Consider the following 23,890-nt stretch of genomic DNA (forward strand, 5'->3'; position numbering starts at 1 on the left):
ACTTGCGAGACACGCCATTACTCCAATCTGCACCAAACTTGGCACAAACACTGACCCAGGGGTCTGCCATGGAAATAGCAAATAGGCACACCAGGGGGCACTCTTTGGCCACACTTCTGATGTACTCTATAACCATTGCTCTGATCAGTGCAATATAGGACTAATCTAGTGCATAATAAAGTCAATGGAAACCTTTCACGTGCCTGCAAATATTACGCAGTAGGGGTTGTTGTAGCTCTGGTCCATAGCGTTAGAAGGAGTTCTCCTTAACGCTATGTCACCGATGAGCCCTCGCGCCGCAAGAAAGGCTGCGCACCCTCTGGTCTGTAGTAAAAATAAAGAATACAGTTTCGCTACCCACCAAAACAAAGACGGTGGTAGGGAGTTGAAAGCCTACTTTCCTTAGTGGGAACACTCTGAGTCCCTGACCTCACGTCTAAAATACACCTTTTTAGCCTGGAGCCAGCCTGTTCGCTCCGTTCCACGTTTTGTATCGTCTCTAATACAAAACGTGGAACGGAGCGAACAGGCTGACACTTTTTGGCCAGAAAAGAAAATATTTCACCAGAAGGCTAGGAGGGATGGAGCAGCTAAAACATCTGGTGATTTTTTTTTTGGGACAAAAAGTGGAATTTATACGTGAGGTGGGGGGCTCATTAAGTAAAGTAGGCTTTCAACATCTTAGAAACGTCTTTGTTTTGGTGAGTAGCGAAAGTGTATATTATATTTTTACTACAGACGAGAGGCTGAGCAGCCTGGGCTACCGCGGCTGTGAGTGCAAGGGCTCATTGGTGACATCGGTTGTTTTACTTATTTTTGTATGTTGTACCCTTTCAGTTTTTGATTATTTATCAATATGTAAACATTTTGAACTTATGGAACCCATCTGCAAAAAAAAAAAAAAAGGAAAAATGGCACCCTCTGCTGGGGAGACCGCTGCCCTCCACTTCCGGTCCACCTGTCTTTGTTTACATTACTAACATTCTTAACTCTACACCAGGGGTGGGCAACTTTGAGGGCCACTATATTTCCACCTTCACTCCAGAGGGCCACAATGCACATTGCTACATCCTACTTTGTCATTCGAGTATCTCATACAAAGGAAGCAAAAATAGCAGATCTACAAGCTCAAAACGCGTCGTTGCGACGCGTTTTGAGCTTGTAGATCTGCTATTTTTTGCTTCTTTTGAATTGGATTCCTGAATATTTTTTGTTATTTTTTAATTGGAATCCTGAAATGTACAAATTGTATTTCATTTCAAATGCATTTAGTTCTACTCATGTTAACTTCATGAACTTAAATACAAATACGTTGGATATGAAAAAAAGACTAACATTTTAGTAATATAAACTAGTCATTAAGCTACTAAGATAGACTGAAGGAATTAAAATGGGTCATGTTTGCATGTTTGGAATTGGAACAGCTGAAATCAATAATATATCAGTATTCTGATATTAACCTGCGGGCCGTATTAAGTGAAGGTGGGGGCCGTATGTGGCCCCCGGGCCGCCAGTTGCACATGTATGCTCTACACGTTTGAACTGGAGCTGCTGACAGATTCAAGTGCGGAGCTCTGAAGAAGAAGAAGATTAGAACTTTATGTTAGAGAAGCTTTGCGAGTTCTTTGCGAGTTCCGGTGTCATTCATACGACTCTACCTGTGTGTGTTGTGACAGAGGAAGCCACCATGCATGGTGCGGGACTTGTTCAATGACTTTCGTGACGGCTCTAGGCTCCTGGATCTGCTGGAGGTGATGAGTGGGCAGCGAATGGTAAGTCTGCCTGTCTGTCCGTCTGTGTTTCTCAGCCCAGTCCAGCTCAGCCCAGTGCTAAACATGCTGCTAAGCACCTGTTCTTTCATCCGATTGATTCCATGCTCTCTTCCAGGGTCGTGAGAGAGGCAGAGGTATGTTTCAACATAGGAGCAATATTGAGACGGCTCTGTCCTTCCTCAAGAAGAAATCGGTAAGGGACAATTTGTGTGTGTGTGTGTGTGTGTGTGTGTGTGTGTTTGTGTGTGTGTGTGTGCGTGCGTGCGTGCCTGCGTGTGCAATCCTTTCCTATTCATTGTAGTCTTTCTGGTAAGAAAGAGTCTGTTTTCTCTTCCCAGATTAAGCTAGTCAACATTAACATTCCCGACATCATCGACGGTAAGCCCTCCATCATCCTGGGACTCATATGGACCGTCATTCTACAGTATCACGTAAGACTCAAAGAACACAAGAGAGAGTTTGCAGTGTTTGTTCAGTGTTCACCTCAGTTTTTCTGTATTAAACATCCGCAAAATGTCTAAAACTGAAATCCTAGCCACTAGCCAATAGCATAAATTCCATGAAATGGAAATGCACACAGTACATTACAAATGTAATGGAATTGACATTTGAATACATTTGTTTACTCTCAGAATGAAATGAACACTGAGGATTTGACTGTGTGTGCCTTGCGTTGTTGTTCCTGCAGATCGAGGAGCTGGCCAGTAGTCTGTCGTTCAGCTTTTTTTTATGCTTTAACTATTGAAAAATAGCAGATATACAAGCTCACAGCGCGGCACCGAGTGCCGCGCTGCGAGCTTGTAGATCTGCTATTTTTGAAAAATCTTGAAAATTAGAATTTTGACCCGATTCTATAAGCGTCTTTTGAATCCTTCTAAGGTTTAAAAAAAAAAAAAAACTATGTTTCTATGTCAGCAATCTGGCCAACCGTCGTCAAAGAAAAGGTCCTTTTCACTTAACTGGAGCTCAGTTAGTCTGTTCTTGAGAGACTACTATGTCAGTGGTTCTCAAACCTTTTCATGTGAAGGACCCCCAAAATATCTAGTTCCAGGGACCACCCAGAAGCAAAATTTGAGTTACAAACGTTCGCTTTAAAAATACATATATTCAAAGATTTGCACACATTTTCACGACTTTTTCAAAAATAGCTGATCTACAAGCTCGCAGCGCGGCACTCGGTGCCGCGCTGCGAGCTTGTATATCTGCTATTTTTCAATAGCTAAAGCATTCTATAATTCTAGGCCTAAATGGGTTTTAATGAACACCGTTTGACTGTGTGTGCCAATGCGTTGTTCCTGCAGATCGAGGAGCTGGCCAGCAGTCTGTCGTTCAGCTCCCGCCAGTCGTCCATGGAGTCCCTGGCCAGCCTGGACAGCCGCTCCACCTCCACCTTGTCCAGCCACTCGGCCAGCAGCAGCTCCCTCGGTCCGCAGGGCTCCCCGCTGCACAGCCGCTTCAAGATCTCTGCCAAGAAAGCCCTGCTCCTCTGGGTCAGAGAACAGTGTCACAAGTATGTACCCTAACCCCCTGGCTCACTATAGCCTTCAGTTTACAGCTATATGCTTTAAATCGCTGTTTCCTCAAAACACTGGGCTGGGACCCGTTTGTGGGTCCCTTAATGTTTTTGGTTTCCTATTTCCTATTTTCAATAAACCTACCTTTTTGTCTCCACCAGCCGAAGGCTGAGGGAGAGTATGTTTTCCCCTCCGTCCGTCCGTGTGTCCGTCCGTCCGTCCGTGCGTCCGTCCGTGCGTGCGTCCTCGCAGTTTGTGAGCACCTAATCTCATATCATATCAGCCTCATGGTGGCGCTATAACAGGCCGATTTGTGTGGCCTGGTTGTTACCAGCTAATCTCCGGCGCCGTTGGCCCGATCGCTGCCAAACTGAGCACACACACTCCCTGGATACCAAATCAGAACCTCTGCCCCACATTTTTCAAATCAGCCTCATGGTGGCGCTATAACAGGCCGATTTGTGTGGCCTGGTGGAGACCTGTGCTCGGAAGAGCACTGCTTCTAGTTTTCTATGAATTAGAAACTAAATTCAATGTTTTTTTTTTTAAGATATAAAATATAAATCAAAGAAATTCCACAAATTAGAAAACAAAACGTTTAAAAAGTAGTGAAAATAGCTGATTTACAAGCGTTGTGTGCTTGTAGATCTGCTATTTTCACTAGTTTGGTTCCCGGGCAAAAGTCTAACCTCTCTTTTGGGTTTTGAGCTAAAACCCAAACGTTTTAGCTCAACCAATGCTTTAAATATACAGAGATCAGAGCTCCACTCATACAGTAGGGTATTGTTAGAACTGATGATATTTCCAGATATTAGATCTAACATTAGAGCATTTTGGCAATCTACACCTACCACCAGTAGTACTAATACATCAGTGTCATTCTCTTGACCTGTCTCTCCATCTTCAGGGCTGGCTGTACTCTGAATGTGAAGGACTTCAAGGCCAGTTGGAGGAGCGGGGTGGTGTTCCTGGCCATCCTTTATGCACTGCGGCCAGACCTGGTGGACCTCTCCAAAGCCAGGACCAGATCCAACAAGCAGAACCTGGAGGAGGCCTTTCGCACCGCCGAGAGAGAGCTGCGGATCCCCAGATTGCTGGAACCTGACGGTACGCCACTTTGTTCACATTCTGACACATATTGTAGAACAGGGGTCTTCACCGTTTTCAGGCCAAGGACCCTTATTTTAGAGCGAGATGAAGCAGGGACCCCCACAACCCGTTTGATTCCATATAGTTTAATCATTTGACAGCACAGTCATCAATGTATTTTGTATTCATGTCAATTCTGTTTTCAGATATTTAACCACTTGAACCGTCAATACTTAGTACTGTAGTTAGGCCTGGTCTGGTCTTTCACCTGGTGTTTTACCGCTCCTTTGGCTTTGTCTGTTTGTATGGATGTACGTATGTCTAAGCGTGGCGGCAGAAGGTAAAAGGTCAGTCATTGCGATGAGAGGCAAGGCAAGCATACAGCCAGTATACAAAACGATCGTGCGACAGCCGCAACACAAAGGGGAACGGTGGGGTCCCTAACCAGCGCTGGTCGGGGAAGAATATAAATAAATATACCAGTCAATCGCCAGAGGGGACATTCAGGACCTTCTGACTCCCCTTCCGGCACCTTTGTGGGATGCTTAATGAAATTAACTCATAAAAAGCACCCCTCACTTCACACTGGGTGTGAATTTTGTAATTCTAGCTGTCTTTTAGGTTCTAGTTAGGCCCTGTAGGATGGAAAACCAGCAGTACCAGCCTACCAGGGGTCCTGAAGACTTGAGAACCACTAATGTTGAATACATGTGTGCCATGTAGACACAGACCTAGTTCTTGTGTCACAGGTTATATATGCCACCCCCATTTGTTGAATGATCTTTTGTGTGATCCTCTGCCCTAGCAGTGATATGTCATGTCCACAGTTCAGCAGACTGACTGTGTTCTACACAGAATGCCCCAGGGTGAGAGGGGATAATGCTCCGACAGTCTGCTGACTCGCTTGGCTGTTGCTGTGATTTCATATATGAGACACGCGCTTGTTTGTCCCAGTTATTCCTTGTTAGACACTTTATTTCCTCACATGATTCTGTACTTGTTTAATAGTGCAGGGAATGTTTGGTAAAACTCTCACCAGGTACCACAAATGTATTTATGTACACAGACTGGTCTAGATTAGCCCAATATGCTATAGCACTGGCTTGAAGTAGGAACTGTCCTAGCCTATTGCAGTCTATATGGTGTGAGGTGGATTATGGAGGTTTGTGATTTGGGTGCAGATGTGGATGTTCGCGACCCGGATGAGAAGTCCATTATGACGTATGTGGCCCAGTTCCTGCAGTATTCCAGAGACCTGCCTGTACCAGACGAGGACATGCAGGTATGTGTACCAGTCTGTTTGCTTTCAGCCACTCCTGCCTCCACTTTATCTACTGTTGTCTCCTTAATACTCTTGAAACAATTCTGTATTTCTCTTCTCTTCTCTTCTCTTCTCTTCTCTTCTCTTCTCTTCTCTTCTCTTCTCTTCTCTTCTCTTCTCTTCAGACGCCTGAGTTCCTGAGTCCCGCTGCTTCTAAAAGTTCCTCTCCTGTCAACCTGCCTATTCACTACACTCCTGCCATCTCTGCCTCTCCTCTGCGTCAGGTAGACATGTTGACTCTCTGTCTACCTCTCTTTTTTTCACTTCTCATTCCTTCTTTACCCTTCACCTAAACTATGTTTATTAGTGCAGTGTAGATTGCCGTTATTGCTCTGTCTGTGTATCTACAACATGTGTCTGTCTGTCTGTCTGTCTGTCTGTCTGTCTGTCTGTCTGTCTGTCTGTCTGTCTGTCTGTCTGTCTGTCTGTCTGTCTGTCTGTCTGTCCATCCATCTTTTGTCCAAGTTTCTTTCTTTCTTTCTTGTCTGATCAAATGAAAAGTATCTAAATATTGATTCAAGCAACTTAAAAACTTTCTGGGGTGCACGCAAAAGCCCAAGTAGATGTTTAAATGACCCCGGACGTGTTTTAAAGTCAAACACCCCTTCGATTTCATACTGCCTTCACATTTTGAGAAACATGCATAACATCACAAGACCCAGTCATTACCATTAACACCTGAATCCTCATCTACTGACTCCTGATTCTCTCACTACAAACACAACAACACCTCTGCTTCCACTAGCTAACCATGGAACCGCTGCTACCTGCCCACTGTGCTTTGAACAAGTGTTGATTTTGACAGGAAATCTTGATGTAGTTTTAGTCATAGCCTTTTGAATAAAATGTTTTTGTCATCTGAAAAATTACCCAGCATCGGCAGCATGTGAGAAAAGTGATAGCCTTCACCTTAGCTAGAAAAATTACAGATTAAATGCCAGATTAAATATGACATTGTAGCCAACTAGCCATATTGTTTTTGAATGATGAACAATAAATACACCATACACAATAGGTCAAGCTACACTCATTCAAGAATTCATTTCACGTGGTCGTGAAATGAACTCTTGAAATAGAGTAGTTACCAAGATAACCACAGTTCCCCCTATGTTCAGATGTACAGAATAGTTTAGGAGTCACATAGAAAGAAACCTCATCTGAACCTTCTCTGCCAGTTTGATCATGTGTTTTCCCAAGACGCCACAGCTGTCGCCTTGTTCGGTTACTTCATAAACACATTACAAAACCTTCCAATTGAGCTTGCTGTAGTGAAACTTAAAACGTAAGCTTAGAGGTTTTTAGTCACCTCAAATGAAACCCCTGTCTGACCGACAATCCAAAGGTTTGCATGAGATTTTTGGTTTCTGCTGCAGAGATGCATATGGAGTGGTTTGTACACAGTAGAAGCATGAAAGAATAACTAACCACAGACACAAATTCTGATGCTTCTTTAGAAACATTAGATACAGCGGGGATCTGTGTTTTAGACATGTGGCTTCTTCCTCAGAACTGTCATCACGGCGACAGTTGCCTATACCTTGGCTTGTACACAACGCTGGTCGTACTTAGGCTCTTTACCGTGTGTGTGTGTGTGTGTGTGTGTGTGTGTGTGTGTTTGTGTGTGTGTGTGTGTGTGGGTGCGTGCGTGCGTGCGTGCGTGCGTGCGTGCGTGCGTGCGTGCGTGCGTGCGTGCGTGCGTGCGTGCGTGCGTGTGCGCGAGCGTTTTCCGGTCATGACATTTACTGTATCTCTATTTACCATTTTCTGTGTGTGTGCGTGTCAGTGCTATGGTGGATGGATAGGGTCAAACATATGCCATAGTCTGCACATGCTTTTGGTATGGATCCATGTGCATACTGTCCTGTATGCACATGCAGCCCGCACATGTGTGATCATACTATGCTGTATTGTGTTCTCTGGTCAGGCCCACCTGCTCCAGTGCCAAACTTACAGTAGTGCTGAGCCCACCAGAGCTGCAGTGGTAAAACAACTCTAAACCTTCCGTTCTTAAGGCTTGAGCTGCCCTGCGTTTAATACAACTAAAAGAAGACAACTGCTTTGCTACGCAAAAAAACTAGAGCTTGAACATGGGAAAACAATGTTCCCAGAAGATTCCTTTCCTTCTTTAAAACTAAATTGAGTCCAAGGACTAATAAGTTGCCCAAAATGTTAAACAGACTCCAAATTAGTATTTCACATAAAGTTCTGAACCTAAGAGAGTGATTGTGTGAGAACTTTGGAAGTCCATGAGGTTCCGATAAACTGTCAAGCTCTACGTTCATATAAGCAGTTCGCCCACTCATAGGTTTAGTGTGTTGCTATGAAATGGGTTTCCCAAAAGCACCCTTAAACTAAATCCACCTCTGCTTCATTAGAAGTCTATTTAAAATGCACATTATTCATTTCCTTATCTGCATTTTATTCATTAGTTGTGTATGTCAGGGGAAACGCAGCCATTTTTGCATATGCCTCTGAGACATACATACACGGTAATTTATCCATTTGTAACTCAGAGAGTGGGAACGAATGTAACCTAAGTGGACCCTTTGGGTTCATTTGGTTACATGTGTACCCTCTCAGACTTAAATGAACACTGAGGATTTTTACTGCGTATGTAATATCAGAGGTGTTGACACCATACTGGTAGCCGTAGGTAAGAATGTTCTGTATCATTATCTACATGAAATGGAAAAGACATCTAGATTAATTTACCATGGATACAATGGTGCTTTTAAGAAACCCAGCCCAGGATACGTGAGAACCATAGATCAGTTAGAGCATTGACCTAAAAAGTCAATTATGTGTCAGTATAATACTTTTCACGTGTGTCTTTTTACAGTCTCCAAACAGGCAGAGCTACACTAGTCCCCAATAACAAACAAGAGAGTCGCAGTACATGTACTTTACTACTGTGCTGTTGCCATTTTGTTAGCAAATTCTATTAACCCATTTAGGCCTGAACACATTATGACGCAATATTTTATGCTTTAAATATGAAAAAAATAGCAGATATACAAGCTCACAGCGCGGCACCGAGTGCCGCGCTGCGAGCTTGTAGATCTGCTATTTTTGAAAAATCGTGAAAATTTGAATTTTGACCCGATTCTATAAGTGTCTTTTGAATCCTTCTAAGATTTTTGGAAAAAACCTATGTTTCTATGTCAGCAATCTGGCCAGCCATCGTCAAAGAAAAGGTCCTTTTCACTTCAACTGGAGCTCAGTTAGTCTGTTCTTGAGAGACTACTATGTCAGTGGTTCTCAAACATTTTCATGTGAAGGACCCCCAAACTGTTATTTATTTGGCCACGGACCCCCATCTCAAAATATTTAGTTCCAGGGACCACCCAGAAGCAAAATTTGAGTTACAAACGTTCGCTTTGAAAACACATATATTCAAAGATTTGCACACATTTTCACAACTCTTTTCAAAAATAGCAGATCTACAAGCTCGCAGCGTGGCACTCGGTGCCGCGCTGTGAGCTTGTATATCTGCTATTTTTCACTGGTTAAAGCATTCAATAATTCTAGGCCTAAATGGGTTAAAACAGTCCACTAAGCAGACAATACCCACACTACTTAGTAAAAAGGTAACAATATAAACTGACTGACGTGCATATTTGTTTTAAAAAAGGATGAGATGTCTTTTTGGCTAAACGTCTACATAGTGAATGAAAATGTCCTGCCAGGAAATCTCAGTCCATTTTGTCGTACTTAAGTTGAAATCTCTGCGTGATTGATATGTCAGGATCCGCTTGCAGGCTTGGACTCGTTCAGCAACTCTTTCCCTACAAAATATTCATCTGGAGTCACAGCCATTAGTTCCATTAGAATTCTAACATACATAAATGGTCCCAAAACCTCAGTGTGGGTACAGGCAACGTGTTGAATGAACAAAATACCAAATGAAAGAACGAAACCCCAGGCGCACTGGCACAGTCTCGACATAACCAGTCTACGTTATTTGTACCATTGCTTAGAGGGGAAGTCAGAGAACTAGAAAGATGAAAGACAACGTTCCACCTGGAGGCATGAACATACTGCAGTGAGAGAACACACCACAGCATGTCCTTTTACTCTGCACATAACAGTCAAACTCAGTAGAAACCAATGATGCAAAGCAACAACTCATGACATGAAATGCAGCTCAAAGTGCTTTGCAGAGTGAAAATGAAGCACAGGTGCTTTACAGAAAAAGCACAAAATGATTAACAATGAAGCAGAAACGAAAAAGTAAAAACATAAAACAAAATTTTAAACATTTAAAAGGGCAGAAAGTATCCACCTGTTTCCGCCAGAATTTACTGTAGAATTATTTGTGGGACACATCCGGTTAACAGCAGACATACAAGCTCACGTCGCGTCGCAGATGCAATCGCTGTGAGCTTGTAGATCACACTCTGCTGCGACGCCGGAAATGACGCACTCCTTCTGCGCAATGCACGATGGGACGTTGGAAAGTTGTGGATAGGGATCTGCAAAAGATCAAACCGTAAACCTTGAAAACTACAAATTTTCATTAGTAAAAAGGAGCCAAGCCGATTAATATTCCACCTCCATCGCTCGTCCTCCTAACTCACTTTAACAAGGTCCCTTGCACATGATCGACCGATTGCATGAATGAATATGACTTTGTTGGCAAGTGGCAGATTCTGTAGTGCAAAATTTGTGCCATCAACTGTTTCTTTGTATGCCACTCTGCCAGGCAACACCCAGTCAGAAGGCACAGGAAGTCACATGCTGGCTGCTGCAGGCCTATGAGGAACTGCTTGAGGGATGGGACTCCACAGAGGGAGAGAGCTACGCTGAGAGATACCACGTACGTTGGTGTGACGGAAGCTTTTATATGTCTCTGGGCCCTGTTGCCCCTGAGCAGTGCTTCTTTTAACCCATTTAGAACGGGTACACATTTTGTGTATCATTATTTTATGCTTTAACTATTGAAAAATAGCAGATATACAAGCTCACAGCGCGGCACCGAGTGCCGCGCTGCGAGCTTGTAGATCTACTATTTTTGAAAAATCGTAAAAATTTGAATTTTGACCCGATTATATAAGTGTCTTTTGAATCCTTCTACGATTTTTTGAAAATCCCCATGTTTCTATGTCAGCAATCTGGCCAGCCACCGTCAAAGAAAAGGTCCTTTTCACTTAAATGGAGCTCAGTTAGTCTGTTCTTGAGAGACTACTATGTCAGTGGTTCTCAAACCTTTTCATATGAAGGACCCCCAAAATGATATTTATTTGGCCACGGACCCCCATCTCAAAATATCTAGTTCCAGGGACCACCCAGAAGCAAAATCTTAGTTACAGACGTTCGCTTTGAAAATACATATATTCAAAGATTTGCACACATTTTCACGACTTTTTCAAAAATAGCAGATCTACAAGCTCGCAGCGCGGCACTCGGTGCCGCGCTGTGAGCTTGTATATCTGCTATTTTTCACTGGTTAAAGCAGTCAATAAGTCTAGGCCTAAATGGGTAAAATCGGGGGATAATTTAAAACCGGGGACAACACAGATAGCGTTTAATTGATTTCCTTGTAGAATAGAACTTTAGCAGTTGTCAGATTCCCCCCAGGACCAGAAGTCTGCGAAGCAATTTGGTATAGAGATAAAAAAGAAAGTGAGCAGGCCTAATTTAGAGAGAGGCCTTGGGGGACCCTGGTCAACTAAGTATATTAGTAGGGTTTAAGTCAGCGGTCCGGTGCCACTAAATGATGGAGAGTTGGTAATCAAATGGACCCCTATAGATCTTAAAATGAAACCAAATGGATCCTTACATGTCCATTTGGTTTAATTTCATACTCTCAAGAGTGAAATGATTGTTAAACATCTGCACTACTTCGTTTACGAGAAGTCTACACAATTAGAGAATGTAGAATAATTGTTATTTTAGATAAAACTTAACGTTTGCCTGTTATCTCTCCTGGTGGTACCACATCAATACAGCGTGGAATTGTCTTGGGTCTGAGAGGCTAAACCTCATTAAACGGTGGTCCGCGGCTCAAATAAATAATAGACCTTGATATGAAAACCACTGGGTTTAAGTGGTTAATTCAAATGGCCAACTCTGTGCGTGCGTGCGTGTGTGTGTGTGTGTGTGCGTGTGCGTGTGCGTGTGTCTTCAGGTGTTCCAGACCTTTGTGGTGTCCTTTAATGAGCAGCGTCGTCCCGTCATGCCCCTTCTAACGGCCATGAGGCGAACCCCCAAACTCAGCCAGGAGCAGAGAGCCCTCAGAGAGGCGTGGGACGCCCTGGCTGACAAGGTCTGTGAAAGATTCAACATTTGAGGGGTTTGGCTTCTGTTTCATTGTTACATTTTGTAAAGGGGCACACCGGTAGATGAGTGGATGTTGCGCAGCATCCACAGTTTGTTTGCATATCGTCACTGTTGGGCAGAAACCTTGTATCTCCAAGTTTCAAATGTGTGTATTTTTTTGTAAATTAAAGCCCTACTTCATCATACAAATGTGTCGCACAGAAGTAGTGAAAATAGCAGATCGAGGCGTTGTGTGCTTGTAGATCGGCTATTTTCACTATTTTAAATCCTTTTTAAAAAGTAACAAAAAAAGGAAGGTTTTGGACATACAAGGTTTCCACCCGACAACGATGATATCTTCCCATTCTGCGCCCTCAGCTTACTGTCTGCCTGCACTATGAAGAAGCATAGACTACATAAAACAAATGTACTGCGTAACTTTGGACATCGTGTTTAAACGATGGCAAGGCCTGGATGAATGCCAATTTTCTCGCTCTCATCGAAAATAAAAACAGAAATTAAATTATAATATTCGACCATCATCCCACCCTACACTCCAACTCCCTGGGCATTTGACTTCTTGCTTACAATATGTGTAAATGTATCTCTTGTCTGTCTCTCTCTCTCTGTGTATGCGTGTCTCTGTCCGTCTCAGCTGCGTGAGTATAAGGTAGAGTTGGACATGAGTCTCCCGCCTCCTGTGGATGTGGTGGGCCGGTGGCTGCAGCGGGCCGAGCAGGCTCTGTCTGAGGAGGAGGGAGACCCTCAGAACCACGCCAGGGCTGCAGACGAGGCCAGAGAGAAACAGGAGCAGCTCAAGGTACCCGTCTACACACATACAGTACAGTGCAGACTGTACAGCCATCTGTTATACAACCAAATAGGGATGGGACGATATGAAAATGTCATATGATTCAAGTTACTTTATTAGGCTAAACCCCTTGAGATGTTTCCACAATACGATTATCGTGAGTGTTTTTTATCACAATAAACGATAGCATCGCTTATCGTCCCATCCCTACAACCAAATATCTCACCACTGGAATCTGCATGTGAAGCTATCCATGTAATTGATTGTCTGTCTCGGTAGCATAGCGGCGGCATAGCTCAGGGGTAGAGAAACCGTTATTAGAGCACGAAGGGTTCCCAGTTCGAATCCGGGCTCCCCCTGAGTTAATGTCGAAGGATCCTTGAGCAAGACTCTGAACCCCTAATTGCTCCCGGTGAGTAGGTTGGTGCCTTGCATGGTTTCCTCCGCCACCGGTGTATGAATGTGTGCGTGAATGGGTGAATGTAATGCACAATCTATGTAAAGCGACTTGGATAAAAGCGCTATATAAATGCACCATTTACCATTTATGCTGCCTGCCTGTCTGTGTGTCTGTCTCTCTATCTAGATCTGCATGGAGGAGATGCCTCAGCATATGAAAACCTTCCAGATGTTCCAGAACATGGATGAGTTTGGAAACATGCTGGTTCCCATTGACAAACTGGAGGAGATGAAGAGAAGGTGATTGACTGACTGACTGACTGACTGACTGACTGACTGACTGACTGACTGACTGTCAATATGTATCAAAACTAGAAAGTACTCATTATGCAGAATGTCCCGTTTCACACAAAAAATATTTTTAAAATAGCAGATCTACAAGCTCACAATGCGTCGCATCGCGCCACATTGTGAGCTTCTAAATCGGCTATTTTCAGATGGCTGAAATATATATAGGGCTGAAGTGGGTAATGTATGTTTTGTAATAATAATCTACAAAACACAAAACTAGTAACTAAAGTTTTTAAATAATAGTAGTGGAGTAAAAGTACAATATTTGCCTCTGAGATGTAGTGGAGTAGAAGTAAAAGTATTTGAAATCATCAGCACCCACACCCTAGGTGGGGTTGGCGATAGGGCCTTTCTGTGGTGAGTTTGCATGTTCTCCCCGTGTCTCCTTGGGCATAGGCTCTCACACAAAAACATGCAGTAGTCCTGGTTTCTATACTACCTCCCCCTAGCCAGCCGGGTGCTCCCCAATGTCCCCTGGCGCGGCAGGGGGAGAGCGGAAACCAGGACTACAGGTTAGGTAGTCACCGGGTGAGAAAAATGGGTTGCAAAACCGTGGGATAAAAAAATAAATAATAATACTCAAAAGTGTACATGTATTAGTTACTTTCCGCCTGTTCATAGGGCAAGTAAGTGGATTGGAGGAAGGGAGCATCACTGCGTAGTGCGTATCATACAGTCCAGAGGTACTTACTGCTCCTCTGTGTGTGTCTCTCTCCACCAGGTTCACCAGTGTGAGGGTGACAGCCAAGTACCACGGCATTAAACTGGAGTACAACGAGCATCGGCACACCGCCCTGGAGCTGCTGGGCCAGATCAGGACCAAGCTCCGCCTCTGGAAGAGACCCTACATCTCCCAGGAGGCGGTGCGGGTCCTGCTGCAAGAGTGGCACGTAAGTTGTTGGAGAGACCGTTTCATTGTACGTGAAAAGGTCATACAGTTTTCTGGAGAATGTAAGCCATTTACCATGAGAGGGAGTGGGTTGTTGGCTGATTTACCACTGTTTCAGGGTTGTGCCACGAGCCACAGGCGAGTGGCACCTCGAATGGTAAATTGCTTTTCTACCACTTTTTCCATATAAATGAAAGAAAACACAATTGTAACTTTAGTTACAATCATTAATTGTTTCAGTGGGCGGGGTCCATGAGCCAACTCAAGGTTGTTGGCCTATTTACCACCGTTTTAAACCAATCAGAATCCAGTATTTGAACATGTGACTAGAAAAAGTGGTAGAATTATGTTTTGTACACACCCCTGTAATGTGATGTCTTACTTGGACGAAGAAAAACCCACCGTATACAACCATATAGGGAACAGGATATTTGAAGATGGAGAAAGTGAGAATGACATAGTCTTGTTCCTAACAAGAATGGGAGCACCTGGATAAAAGAACGTCATGGACACACATCTCAGAGGCAAAAAACAAAACACAATGTGGAAAATTATTGTTAACTGCATGTTCCAAATAAAATAAATAGTTTTAAAAAAGAAGAAAAGAAAAGATCATACAGTATTCAGTCCCGTGGCAAGTACTGTACAAGGCAAGTCTCACGTTGTGTCCCATGTAGTGTCGCTGTCAAAAAGACGATTATCTCAAGTTTGTTTTAACTCATTTCCTGCCATTTTGAATATGCCGTCTTCTGGATTTCCCTGCCAAATTCTCCATAGACTTCAATGTAATTTATAGTGCACGGATCATGCACGCCCATGCACATATCATGCACCATGTGTGTGCAGGATGTTCACAGCTTTCAAACAAAAGAATCCGATTGGAAATCCGTTCAGGCATTCATGCAATGACGGCGCCAGGGGGGGGCTAGGGGGCGCTCTAGCCCCCTCTGGTGGAGGCTTAGCCCCTGCTCAGCCCCCCCTCCCCACAGACTCAATTGTAATGAAAAATATTTACAGAATAAATAAATAAAAGATAATAAATATGTGAAAGAAAATGGACTTGCTTCTATGTAAAATCATACAATAAAATGTATTTTCTATAAAGATAATTCTTTGCTATTAACAGCCCTGTTCACTGATCGGAAGTGCATTCTCTCGGTAGAAGACGTGGTCTGCAACACAGCCACTTAATTCTCCCCCCTCCCGTTACACACACACACACACACACACACACACACACACACACACACACACACTTTGTGTGATATAAACCTTTTTTCCTCCTTTTTTATATTAACCACTTGCCAAAAATAGCCGATCTACAAGCTCACAACTTCTCGTGCTGAAAGGCCTTGTGAGCTTGTAGATCGGCTATTTTCGGCAAAAATGACTTGTAATTTCCTGTTGTCCTCAAATGGGCAACTTTATTTTTCATCCTGCATATCAAGCCTAATTATAATAATGATAATAATAATAATAATACAAAGTCATGCATACTGTATGATAAATGTATGCCTTATTCCACCTATATCTTTCCATTCCCACAACAATATAGGCTAAGGAAAGAAATGGCATATTTTGGACATATTTTGATTTGTGATTAATCATGTTTAGTTCATTTTTAAGCTGTGATTAATCTGATAAAGAATAGTAATAATTTGAAAGCCCTAATATTAATATGTGAAAGACAACTGACTGACTTCTATGTAAATCATATACGACGGGTATCTTGTTTACAAACATTGAGACTAAATGCACAGCTGACTGTATCATGTAATCAATTCCGTCCAATCCCCAAACCTGTTGTTTTGGGGAGCGCTGGTTAAACCTGGTTTCATTGGCTAATTTTGGTACCGGACCCTGCGCACGCATCTAGTTTTATCAGTGTAAGGTGGATAGGGCTGTGAAAATGTGCCAAAAATAGCATTCGAATATTCGCCCGAAAATCCACCGTTGATTCGAATAAATTCGAATATTCGAAAATATCGAATAATTCGAAGCATTCGCACTTCGAAGCTGTTTATTCTAGACAGTCGCTTCTATCGCTTTTTTTTTTTACTGTGTGCAGGTCCGCGTTGGTCAGGGACGTGCAAAGAATGTTGAGAGGCAGGGGCTGACATTTCTAAAAGGGCCTTTTGGTGGACAATTCTCTGTTAAAAGGGCAGGGGCTCAAGCCCCGTTTGATGTATGTGTGCACGTGCCTGCGTTAGAGCAGAATCGGATCGTCTTGCAAAGCGTGCCTCACTCACAGCAGCTGTGATTGAGTTGAGTTGGAACAGCCACGACATGAAATGAGCAATTATAATCACACCAATGGATTATGTTTTGGTTTGAACAAAATTGGGTAGTCTACAAGAGCAGTGTGAGTGACGGAGGAAGTTTTACCGTTACCGCGTGGCTGCGTGCGGGGAAATTGACTCGGTGAGAGAAGAAATCCATGCTTTTTTATAGTGTTTTCGGTGGAGAAGTCTCGTTGTTGTATGCCTTCCCGTCACTACTAAATGAGTCGCCCGTTTCAGCTCGACTCGTCATTCTGAATCAACGTGAGCCAGTTTAAAAGCACTGTGTGTGCACTGCACTGTCTGCGAGGCGGACGAGTGCATCTCTCCACTCCGACATGTGATATATAAAAAATCCACTCGTCCGAGACAGTTTGCCCTCCTGGCCCCCAAGTTGTGGAATAAACTCCCTGTCGCACTTAGAACAACGGACTCACTCGCTAGCTTTCGCCGTGGACTGAAGACTCACCTTTTCAGACTCCACCTAAACCCTTAGCACTACAGAAAAAGAATCAATGAATACATGAAGCTAGTTAGCATTTGTTTTTGTTTTTTAGGTTTTTTCAGAACTTTGATTATATTGTGTTTTTTCTAGATAGATATCCATTTGCATTTGTTATATTGTTGATGATGTACTGACATATTATCTTGTTTATTATTGTGATGTTATCTGCTTATTGTAAGTCGCTTTGGATTAAAAGCGTCTGCTAAATGCCTAAACTGTAAACTGTAAACTGTGACGGCCAGTGACAGTGTGAAGGGAAAGTGAAGCAGCTGGAGGTTTATTCTTCGCTGTATGACGGTGTCGCTAAATAGGCACCCTTAATGTACAAGCTCACAACGTAATGAACGTATTGGATCAGCGACGTATTGTGGACTTGTAGATCAACCCACTTTTGCAGCAGCGAATGGAGACTTCTGCCTTGCGAGACCAGCCACCTTTTAACGTTCCATGCGCCCAGAATCTCGCGAGAAGTGCGGTAGATTTGTTTTAATTAAATATAAATTAATTCGAAGCTCCATTTTTTACGTTCGAATATTCTTTTATTGTTAACATTCGAACGAATCTTCGAATATAGAATATTCTTTCACACCCCTAAAGGTGGACCAGAAACCCGTCTATGGACAGTTTGTGCCGCAATGTCGCCAGTGGAGCACCGTTCGTTAATTAAAACGGGAGCGCTCCGAGCGTTGTCGCTCGACGCGCCCGGTGGAGCCGGGGGGTTAGCCCCCACTCTAAAAAAGCCAGCCCCCCCACAGACCCCCCAGTCACAATTTTCTGGAGCCGTCGCTGCATTCATGAGATAACAGCCATTGTGTTTTACATGTTATGTAAACAAAGATGGCTGCCCTGTTTGAAAGTTGGGGTTGTATGGGGGTGAAACATGCAAAATCGCGATTGAAATCGTTTTTACTAGATTTAATGGGGTCCAAAAATATTTCTTTTAGGTCAAACTCGCCAAACTCGTCATAAGCAGAGTGGACACATAAATATAACTCGTCAAACTAGTCATAAGCAGTAGATGAGTTAAGCTCCTGGATTTTAAATCATGATTCTTGTTTGCTAGTGTATGAAGGTGTTTTATTCTGCAGTAGAACTAATTTGACTGCTGCATGAAGATGATAAGTTAAGTTGCTGCTGTTAAGTTTGTTGAGTTCAAGTCACTTGGAAGCGACAGAGTCACACTGGAGTATGTCACGCAGTCCAGTGTGATGGTGCCATGGGAGAGTGCACAGATACTATAACCCAGGATTACCAGATATGCGTAGGCTTTGGTTACTCTTCTCTTTGTCGTTAGTATATGTCTGCCATGTCTTGTCTGAATGTTGTCATTATGTTTTGTTACAGGAGCTTGTGGATAAACAGGAACTCCCCTCCCTGTTGGAGTCAGCTCTGCATAAACTAAAACTTATCTCTGCGAAATACACCAGTAAATCTGCACTGGGTACGTTCTGTTGGACTGGTAGACAACGCATGCTGTCCAGTTAAACATTCTTCATTCTTATCTAATTCACTTGAAAAAGACTTCAATTAATATTTGATAACTTTTGAGGATTGAGTTGTTAAAGGGGTGTAAGTGATTTGTTTTTAAAATAATTGTGTAATAGCTCTATATTCCCATAGTAATCATCGATATCAAGTGTTTGTTCAGTAACAGGGGTCTCCTGTTATGTCCCTTCATCTCTCTGGTAAACACAAAATTGATAATTGGAACACTATAACAATTGAATGTTGACTAAATACTCAAAGTAATGATTACTCTCAGAATATAGACCTTTAAGATTTTAATATAAAGAAGGGAAAAAAAGCTCCTTTAATACTGTTGATGCATAGATAAACATATGGATACAGATGGATGTGCCAGGTGTTCTGACTGACGTGTGTGTGTGTGTGTGTGTGTGTGTGTGTGTGTGTGTGTGTGTGTGTGTGTGTGTGTGTGTGTGTGTGTGTGTGTGTGTGTGTGTGTGTGTGTGTGTGTGTGTGTGTGTGTGTGTGTGTGTGCGTGTGTGTGTGTGTGTGTGTGCGCGCGGTGCGTGTGTGTGTACAGCTGCAGACTACAGCCATGTCAGTAGCCAGGTGAGAGAGCTGGAGGAAGAGACGGGTCTGGTTCTGGAGGGGGTGTCTGCGGTGAAAAGCACCATGGGTAAAGTTCTGTCTGCCTGGGATTCCTACAGCGACTGTGTCAGCTCCCTGCAGGCCTGGCTGGAGCAGGGAGCCGCCACACACAACCGTGGACAGAGACCTGAGGTATGCACGCACGCACACACACTTTGAAAATCACTGGACCGGAGCCCTCAATAGACTTTATTCACACCGCGGCCATCTTTGATCACATGACCACATCGGGTAGCAAGCAGCCAATCAGAAGCTCAAAACAGCATTTTGGGTAAGGCAAGACCAGAGCAGTGTAAGCAGAGTGGCGACACGCTTTGATCTCGCCGCAGACTGGAAGTGGCGTCGCATGGAGCCTGTTCTCATTCTTAGCGAGCCTCTGCTGCTCTTCAGCCCCGTCCGCCCCCATTGTAACCGAGGCATTTTCACTCGCTGGTAAGTAAACTATATCACGTCTTTTCCCCCCTTTTAAAGCATTCATCACAGGCCTCTCCAAGGTAGACAACATTATTAAAAGGGGGAAAAAGACGTGATATAGTCTACTTGCCAGCGAGTGAAAATGCCTCGGTTATAATGGGGGCGGAGGTCTATTAGAGAGTCGTGCCAACTCGATTCACTTCATGGGGCCAGGTCTTCTACATGAACATCTATTGGCGAATAGTGACAAATCACGAACAGAAGTTTACAGAATGCATTGTAGTCTATGAGGGTCTCCAGTTACATGAACCACGTGGCGCTGTTTCTGACCCCGCATTTGGCAGAACTCTCTAATACAAGGCTCTGCACTGTGACTAGAGAAGAGCACTCAAACCTTTTCAATCTCAAGGATCCACAAATTAATATGTGTTTGGCTGCGGACCCCCATCTGAAAAGATTTAGTTCCTTGGACCGACTTGAGTCAAATTTTTGTTTTCCAAGATGCTTTGAAAATAGCAGATCTATGAGCAAGCTTAAACATCTGCTATTTTTAAATAGCGATGTACAGTATATAGGGTTAAAGTGGTTCAAATCATTTTCCTGGGGAGCCCCTGGAAGTCCCTCCAATGACCCCTATCAGGGTCCCTGGACCGCATTTTAGGAACCACAGGACTACAGGACCCAAATACAAGAGTGGCAGAATTCAGGATATCAGGATATTTTACTCAGAAACAGGTTGCTGATACACAGCAGGGACAAGACACAGGAACTAAAGTTACAGGCTGCGAAGCAGAGCATCTGAAACACTGAAACAAACTCCACAAATAACAATCACTGTCTAGATGCACAGACTAAATAGATCTGATTGACTAATTGGGGAACAGCTGGGGAGGAAGAATGCTGGAACTCACTGAGGACACCTTCTGGGCCTGGGGAGAACAAGCACACAGTGACAGCATATATGCACGTGCACGCGCGCGCGCGCGCACACACACACACACACACACACACACACACACACACACACACACACACACACACACACACACACAGGCTAGGGAAAAGCCTATTGCCTAGCGGCCGGTTAAGCGGACAGATGGCAAAGTTCCCTGTTCGATCCCGGACTCCCCCAGAGTTAGTGTCGAAGTGTCCTTGAGCAAGACTCTGAACCCCTTGTTGCTCCCGATGAGCAGGTTTGTTGCCTTGTATGGATCAAGCCCCCAGAACCCTGGGGGCGCCCTGAAACCAAATGGACATGGTGGCCGTTTTGAGGTACTGCAGTTGGGTCTACTCACATGAACGCTCGTCTAGGCTTCTTTGTATTGACGCGCGTTCATACCGGAAGTGCTCGTTCATGAAGCGCGTCCATGAACACAAATTATGACACAAAACGCGTCACAGTAGACCCACTACGTCACGGTTTTATTAGCCGGAAGGAGGGGTGAAAACGCCTCATGCGCTGGGTGAGCAACTCAATGCAAGTGGACGGGCGGGGATATCTGGTGTCCTCTCTATTCTTATTATAACTCTATGGTATGGATCCAACCGCCATCGGTGTATGCATGTGTGTGTGAATGGGTGAATGTAATGCACAATTTTTGTAAAGCACTTTATTATAAAGCGCTATATAAATGCACCATTTACCATTTCCAAACACTTTAGTCAGACAGACAGGCATGAATGTTTAAAGGTGATACACCATGCATTTAAAAAGTATTTATGTCATATTCTTTATGTCTCAAAAATGTTTTTCAAAAGGTTTGAGGCTAAATTACCACTCCTGAATAGAGAGCCTCTCTCATTTTGAATGGCTCTCAGAGCATTTTCAGCTGCAGTACCACCTTTGGCCTGAACTGCGCCACCCCCCCAAAATCCTTTTGGGAAAAAAAAAAGTTTTTGAAAAAAAAAAAAAAGTTTTTGAAAGAATTCTTTTTGAAAAATAAATCTTTTTTTTCTTCAAAAACGGCCGTCGATGACGTCAGCGACGGCAGCAAATCTGGACAGCCTGTTTTGAGAACCCGTGGGATGCTTTTAACTTCCGCCTTCCCAAAACCAGAGAAAGACACAACGGTCAGAAATGGGACTTTGTGAGGATAGAAGGTGCTAGTGGGACCCCAAAAAAAGGTTTTAAAATAGGAAAAGTGAAATTTCATGGTGTATCACCTTTAAGAATCAAGAAAGATGTACTGTATTTGTCACTTAATCATACAGGTAGAAGTAGCTAAATGTTACTTACTTTATTTGTTTATTTTGATGGGACAGAGTATGTTGCACACTCAGGGGCGGGCATTTGCTCTACGCAGACTACGCAACTGCGTAGAGCCCCAAGGCATAGGGGCCCCCCTGCTGGGCTCATTATTCTGAGCATTTAGAAAAAAAAAGTAAGTCTCTAGCACATTCCTGTCAAAAGTTATGATTTTTTTAAGAATTGACCAACTGCTCACTGGAGTCAATAGATTTCACACAGAGACCAGCTGGCGACAGTTGAGTTGATTGATTGGAATGTTAAGTGATCAGCTCTCTCTCTTGTCTCTCTATGAATTTCCTGTACATACATGCAATATCCAAACTGTACTCAAAGATTACACATATTAGGCTTGAAAATTAATGATGTTAAGAAAATTAATTCTTTTATCTAAATTTTGAAAAATAATAATTAAAAAGAAATTGTAAAAATATACATTTTAAAGTATTATTATTCACTGATATTCCCTTATTGTTATTAAAATAATTATTGTCCTGCATCAAATATGTCCTGTATAGAAATATACATATAGGCCTACTCTATATACCTTTGATTACCTTACTTACCTTACTTACTCTTCTTAAATTAATCAAATAGATCCAAAATGATTGTGGTTAGGTATTTAAAACCAACCATAATGACAACACATAGGCTTCCTCTGCCTCTGCTCTTCATTGTCTTGTCAAGTTCATTGTCTCGTCATGCTAAATCACTTTTTCAGAATTGGAGGGTGGCATTTTTAATTCCTGCGCTTCGCGCGTGCGCATACTGTTTTTCGCGCATAGCTATTTTTCACGTGCGCTCATGGGGGGGCCTCTTTTACTACCTTTGTGGGGAGCCCCCAGTTTATAAAAACCGCCCCTGTGCACACTGCTTTGTTTTTATGGCCGAATATAGGAGCGAATTTCGGAGCACGTAAATAACAAAATCAACCTCAGGTTATGTCAATCACGTTTGCACACTGCCGCCCGTTTCGTATTTATTTTCGAACCAGGTTTTATTTTTTATGATTTTCGCAACTGTCACCACTGGCCCCTTGCTCTCTCTCCCTCTTCTCTCTCTCCTTGGCCTGAAAAACGTTTTTTCTTTTTCTTTTTTTTCGGATCTTGGTTTCCAAAACGCAACGAAAAAACGCAGCAGTGTGCAACCAGCTTTAATGAACAATATACACATTATAACGACTCAGGCTTATCCATTGTGTTTTCCAGGTAACGTCTAGCATCACATCTGAGTGGAGCTCCCGCCATGCTCATCTCAAGGAGGTGGGGAGCTTCCTGGTCGAAGTCACAGACCCCCAAACCAGCAGGAGCTTGTCTGAGGAGCTACGTAGGCTCAGCGCGCACTGGGCTGAGTTTGTCAAGAGAACCACACTTGTAAGTCACCTCCACCTCTTCCCCCTAATCACTTTACTGAACACTGTATTGCCATTTACTGTAAGATGAGGATACTTTGTGGTGCTGTGACAACCCAGCAAGCAATGCTTTCACAAACGTACGCATTTGGACGATTGTAGACTGTACATGTCAGGTTGTATTGTCGTCTGACCTTCGAAGCAGTGGTTCTCAACCAGTGGTCCTTGAGGGGGTTACAGGTGGTCCCCAGCTAAATGACGGAGAGTTGGCAACCAAATGGGCCCTTATAGATCTTTAACTCTTGAGAATGTAAAATGAAACCAAGAGTTGAATTATTGTTAAACACCTGCATTACTTAATTATTAGTAAATAATTGTTATTTTCATCAATGTTTGTCTGTTTGCGACCGTAGGTCGCATTTACTACCAAAACCTCCACGGGCTGTCTGTGCGTCAGTCAGTCAGTGAGTCAGTCCGTCACACTTTTGCCCTGCTCATATCTCCACAACCGTTGCCCCCATCCATGCCAAATTTTGCACACACACTCCTTGACTGCCAAACTACAACCTCCAAGGACCCC

At 43.3% G+C, this 23,890-nt stretch overlaps 1 protein-coding gene across 1 annotated transcript in view; it reads left to right on the top strand.

Annotated features, from left to right (window-relative positions):
* The window catches only part of syne2b (spectrin repeat containing, nuclear envelope 2b), a 298,695-nt gene that overhangs the window by 29,580 nt on the left and 245,225 nt on the right, over window positions 1-23,890 (top strand). Inside the window, exons 4-18 of the mRNA XM_080751129.1 lie at window positions 1,677-1,772; window positions 1,888-1,965; window positions 2,111-2,203; window positions 3,074-3,282; window positions 4,194-4,393; window positions 5,557-5,657; window positions 5,822-5,920; window positions 10,399-10,512; window positions 11,824-11,961; window positions 12,610-12,774; window positions 13,352-13,464; window positions 14,237-14,405; window positions 18,533-18,629; window positions 19,233-19,432; window positions 23,168-23,332. Coding sequence (XP_080607255.1) covers window positions 1,677-1,772; window positions 1,888-1,965; window positions 2,111-2,203; window positions 3,074-3,282; window positions 4,194-4,393; window positions 5,557-5,657; window positions 5,822-5,920; window positions 10,399-10,512; window positions 11,824-11,961; window positions 12,610-12,774; window positions 13,352-13,464; window positions 14,237-14,405; window positions 18,533-18,629; window positions 19,233-19,432; window positions 23,168-23,332 — 2,037 coding nt within the window. The remainder of the gene's footprint in view (window positions 1-1,676; window positions 1,773-1,887; window positions 1,966-2,110; window positions 2,204-3,073; window positions 3,283-4,193; window positions 4,394-5,556; window positions 5,658-5,821; window positions 5,921-10,398; window positions 10,513-11,823; window positions 11,962-12,609; window positions 12,775-13,351; window positions 13,465-14,236; window positions 14,406-18,532; window positions 18,630-19,232; window positions 19,433-23,167; window positions 23,333-23,890) is intronic.

This window comes from Nannobrachium achirus, assembly GCF_963921795.1.
Source record: "Nannobrachium achirus genome assembly, chromosome: 20".
NCBI classification, from domain to species: domain Eukaryota; kingdom Metazoa; phylum Chordata; class Actinopteri; order Myctophiformes; family Myctophidae; genus Nannobrachium; species Nannobrachium achirus.